The 5,200-nt window shown below is 45.1% G+C and overlaps 1 protein-coding gene across 1 annotated transcript; it reads left to right on the top strand.

Moving 5' to 3' along the window:
• The first annotated feature begins 626 nt into the window (after positions 1-626).
• Positions 627-1,898, top strand: LOC131288711 (nuclear receptor coactivator 2). The gene has a single exon (XM_058317882.1). The coding sequence runs from the start codon at positions 627-629 to the stop codon at positions 1,896-1,898; it is 1,272 nt and encodes a 423-aa protein (XP_058173865.1).
• Positions 1,899-5,200: the final 3,302 nt, after the last annotated feature.

The following is a 5,200-nucleotide window of genomic DNA, read 5'->3' as shown; positions in this document are numbered from 1 at the left end:
GAGGCCGGCGTGTAATGATGATGGGCGCAATTAATTGGCTGGAGAAATATAATATTTTAAACTAATCAATTACCGTAAATATTATATCGTTTTCGTTCCCCAGTGGGTGTTTGTATGTGTGTGTGTAAGTGTGCTCACTGATTGATAGAAATAAAAGATATGGTTTCACCCGAAGGGCAGAGTTCTGGAGAGGATGGCAAAAATTTACGATCTTTCGTAAGGGACGGTAGCGAGAACAAATCATAATAAATGTAATGAAGTCAGGTAGCTTAAGTGCTCTTTCATTTTACGCTGCTGGCAGAAGTGTTTAATGTGATTTATTTAGTAACAGTTGCAATTTAATTGGTCAGCTTTCTACCATTTTGTTGGAGGGATACAAATTGGAAGCACAGTGATAAATAAAACTTTTTTTTTTGCTCTAAAACTATGTATAGTAATAAGATTTGGAATGTGTTTTTATGCGTTTTAGTTTACATAAAGTAAAAAAATAAACAATTTTGTAAGGCGGACAAAATAAAATAAATTCAAATAGAATTACTGTTTGTAGTATAAAATATTGGAGTTTTAGGAGTGAACTTTTTCTAAAGCCATAATTTTTCTTCCTTTTCCAGATAAATTTCGCAATCATGTCACAAACAACAGCTCAACTATTGGCCCTCCTGTGCCTGATGTCCACCGTGGCCAGCATTCCGCTTCGCCAGGGGCAGCTTCTCTCGGCCATGCAGAACATGCAGCGATCGTACGATGCCCGGGCGAGTCAGGACGAATCCACGGGTTTCTTGCAAGCCTTAGAGGAAGGAGCTGAAGCCGGGACGGCGAAGCAACAGGAACCTGCCGAAAGCAATCACGAGGCGTCTGCGTCGCGAAGCCGAGAAAGCGAACCCGAGATGGAGCAGCCCACCGTTGCTGGAGGTGGCTCTCCCCTGCCGGGAGTGAGGAAGAACAAAATGTTGGGCTACTTTGCCGGCCTGTACGCACCACCGTCGACGCTGGGAATTGCACCGGCGGCGGCTGCTTACGCGCAACCGTACGGCTACCCGATGTATCACTCGATGCTGGATTACTACGACGACTACCTGCCGACGCTGGAGAACTCCTATCCGAGTCTGAACATGCTGGCCAACATGCAGAGCTATCCGCAGAATGTGTACGCCAACATGCCCGCCGGCATGGGCTCGTTCCAGACGATGAGCAACCTCTCGCCCAATTTGCAGCAACAACTCAACAGCTTGGTCCAGCAGCAGCAGCAACAACAACAGCAGCAGCAACAGCAGCAACAAGGGTCGACGAACCCACAGCTGGCAAACCTGGCCAACACGCTGGACGCGAACGCCGCCTCGCTGGGCAGTTTCCAGAGCTTGGCCGCCAGCTTCGCCGCCGGAAATGAGAACTTCCAGAGTCTTGACGACGAAGACATCCTGTCGAGGCACAGCCAAGGTTCGCGTCGTCGCCCCGGCGTGAAAAACTCTCCGATCTACTACATCCGACTGCCACCGACTCCGTACATGTTCGTGCCTGGTGTCGGCTACATCTCCCAGCCACCCACGATCCAACCGATGGCCGCGCCAGTCCCGCAATATCCCCAACTTGCTCCACCCGTCACCATGAGTCCCTTCTACCAGCTGCCGATCAACTTCGTCTCGAACGGTAAACCATCCGGCATTTACCAGTGGAACGGTGCACCGGCCGCCCCAGTCGCACCATCGCAGCCTGCATTCGCCCTGCCCTACCCGGCGAGACCACAACGACCTGCCTTCGCACCGCCCGCCTTCATCCAGGACTCCAAGATCACACACCTGAAGGGTCCGTTCCTGTTCAATGGCCGACCGGAGGAGATCTTCCTGCTGCAGAACACCTTCAACCCACTGTTCCAGAGCCCGCTAGGCTCGTACTACTGAGGACCAGGGTCTCCGTTCTAACGCCATCGGACTCGGTGGCATGCGGCATGTTTATAGGGATTTTATATTTGCTTCCCCCCAACGCTTATTCCTCGGAAACGAAAGGTGCAGCTTTGCGGCATTATTGCAATACAAACACCGACACACAAACACACTCGTACACGCATGCATATCAACACACAAACTCGAGCACAAACTACACACTACCGGTCCGTCGGCTGAAGGAGTCGATATGAAAGGAGAAAAAAAAAACGATCCGTACGGCGACGGATCAACGGAACTGAACGCATCCTTTTTCACGGAGGTACAGCGCGTGTTCGTCTAGTATAGAGGATGACGCTAGACATTTAAGACAACTTAGGTTCGATAGGTTTACGATGTAGCTCCATCCGGTTCCGCCGGTTCATAGTAAAGTAGGAGCAGTAGGCAGTGGTTGCGAAAACCAGATTGGAGAAATGTTCCTCCGATGGTCCTCAATTGTGTCCTTCTTTGATCGTTTCCCGTTAAGATTCACGTAGAAACCGTGGCCACTTCCTTTTCCCCCCAACGCAAGGCACTCAAACCATCGGCGAAATGTTTCTTCGACACGACGGGATGTACGCTAGCAGATAGTTAATACTCGTATTTTGATCGTCAAACGAAGCAAGCGAACGGAACTAGTGATTTAGAGGAGGGTAGAGCTTAATTTTGTAATAAAAAATTATGATTATTATAGGAAGTAAAATAAAGAAATAGATAAACTGCTTATCTGCTACTTTCCGTTAATAACTGGAGATGAAAGAAATGAAAATATAGTAAGCATAATACGGGAAAGAAAAATTCTTACGAAGCTCAGTGTTATTTGCCAATGGCTTATTGCTTGCGAACATTTTTACGATCTGTGTGATTGTCTTGACACTGAAAGGTAAAATTGTATTATAAATTATACAACTTTGGTCTGATGTCCTTCTTACATTATCTTATCGCTTAAATAAGAAACTCCCTTAATTGAACTGTTGTATCGACTCGAAATTCCTGGAACGCCTCAAGCAACATGTTTGCTACCGTTCTGCCGAAAACCGAATTTTTATTTTTATTCTAAGTATTTTTTTTTCACCATTTTTCGATTTACACCCCTTAAATCTACAACCGCCTACCCGGGTAAGTCATACGCTTTGTACGGGAGTTTACATTTTTCTGAAACAAGACAAACCATCAGTAGGTAAAAGGAGTTGCCCCTCGGTTTTTTCTTCAACGCGGCGTTCAAAATTTATATTGAAAACAATCCTAATTTATCTAAGACACACTATAAAAGACAAGTTTTGCTCCTCGAACTCCTCGAACAATAAGTAATAAGATAAATTCGAAGACGATCTACAAATATGCAAATCATGCGACATTTTGGACCACACATAATAATTTGTCAATTGCAAGAAAATCATGATGCAACGGGTTGAATTAAACACAAAGGAAATTGTTATTGTGTGAAACAAAACGATCGAATTTATGAATTTATGAGCTAAGCTTTAACATGTTAAGGCTTAAATGTAAGAGAACATACGTTTTAAGATGAAGGATTTCCTCCAGATATGCCACTGAATTTACTGAGGAACATGAACATTTCCAAAACGTAAAATTTAATAGAAAATATTTCTAAATCTTTGAAATTTAAATTTATAAGCAAAAATGTTGCAAGGCGCCATGAATTTACTTCACCAGAAACTTAGACAAGAAGTATAAACAAACACAATTACTATTATTTTATACTCGGTTGGGTTTATTTATTGCATACATTCGGGCGTCATGCTCAGGAGCTCCCTGAAGTATGCAATAATTCACCACGAAACGCTTCATTTTATGAACCACCAGTTACAAGCTGTTAAACGGGTTTTAAAAAAACATTATTTATAACTCCCTGACTAGTTTTCTTATTATAGTTTTAGTAAGAATTAATTTTAAAGAATATAACCAAGTCTACCTGAGAAATAAGTCATTCCATGAAAAACTGCAGCTATTAACTTGCAACATAGAGTGCATCAGCTGCGATATGCTGCAACAAAACTGCATGCACTGCAACTTGCAGCATCGTAGGTTGTATGAGTATTATATTCTTTACTTTGTGAGCGTGTTTGCCAATGACGAAGATGCAACTTTCCGTACTACGGTATCTTAATCGCACAATGGTATAATCTTCTGACCACATGGTCACACACTAAATGACACGCACAATTTTTCCAGTAAAACAGGTTTTGCGTGGAACTCAGTAACTGTAAAAACGTTCTATTTTAAGTGCATCGCTTTTGGTATTTACAATTGTTATACTACAATTATCCAGCGCCAACGAAGCGTGACGCTATCACTTTCTAACCTACCGACGCTGCCCGCAGTCCAAACGAGTGTAGGTCAGTTGAAGCAGAACAAAGCACCCATTGTGCTAGAGGTTTGTTGATGTTTGGCGGCTCCACCGTCGGTCGATCTGGTTTTTGCGCGCCGCGCAACCACTTCCATCAGCGTGCGTATCGTCCGGTGGGTACGCTTGTGTTGATGCTATCTGATGGCGAAAAAGAAAAAAAAAAATTATGCTCCAACCATTTGCGTTCTCCCCACGCGCGAATTTGTTGGGGCTGGCAGCGTTCGAGGGTTGCCGAGACCGTCTAGTTCCTGCCGGCGGCTGCGTTTGCGCAGAACACATCCGCCGAGCGTACACTGCGGTATAGTACGGTGGTGGCGAAAGTGATGCGGTCTAAAAATAGCGTTTTAACATCGCCACCAGCGTCTCAGTGTTCGAACGAACCGCGTGCGAGGAAAATGTGAGTTATCTGTTACTGTAATATCCAAAAAGGGACTTCCCATTTTATCGGTATAGGATAAGAGCGGCTGGTGTAGTCGATTGGTGATAGTGTAGACGCTTTTAATGGCCACATGGTAACGAGCTAATACCCTCCCTACCAATTCAGGCCCCAAAAGTGAAGTGAGACACCAGTTAAAACACGTTTTATTGTAGAACTTTTGGTACCGAAGTGCACACCGCAATGCTCAGTGTACGTTATCAGCATGGCTCAGTGCTTCAACAAATGCACCGGGCTTTGTAAGGCAGCGTGTTGTTGCTGCGGCTGCTGCTACTCGCGTCAACACAAACACAACGCACGATGTGGGGAGCACGCAATTGAAACTCGCGCGTACGTGGGGTTTGTTTTGTGTGAAGAAGCGCGTACACGCGGGCACACAAATTACTGGACCTGCGTTTCTCCACCAAACCCAACTACGCGAGCAAATGACGACCGCGACGGTCCTTCAACGGCAAAGACGGGCGGTCTGACTCA

Source organism: Anopheles ziemanni, chromosome 3, assembly GCF_943734765.1.
Source record: "Anopheles ziemanni chromosome 3, idAnoZiCoDA_A2_x.2, whole genome shotgun sequence".
Lineage (NCBI taxonomy): Eukaryota > Metazoa > Arthropoda > Insecta > Diptera > Culicidae > Anopheles > Anopheles ziemanni.
This window is presented reverse-complemented; position numbering and strand designations above follow the sequence as displayed.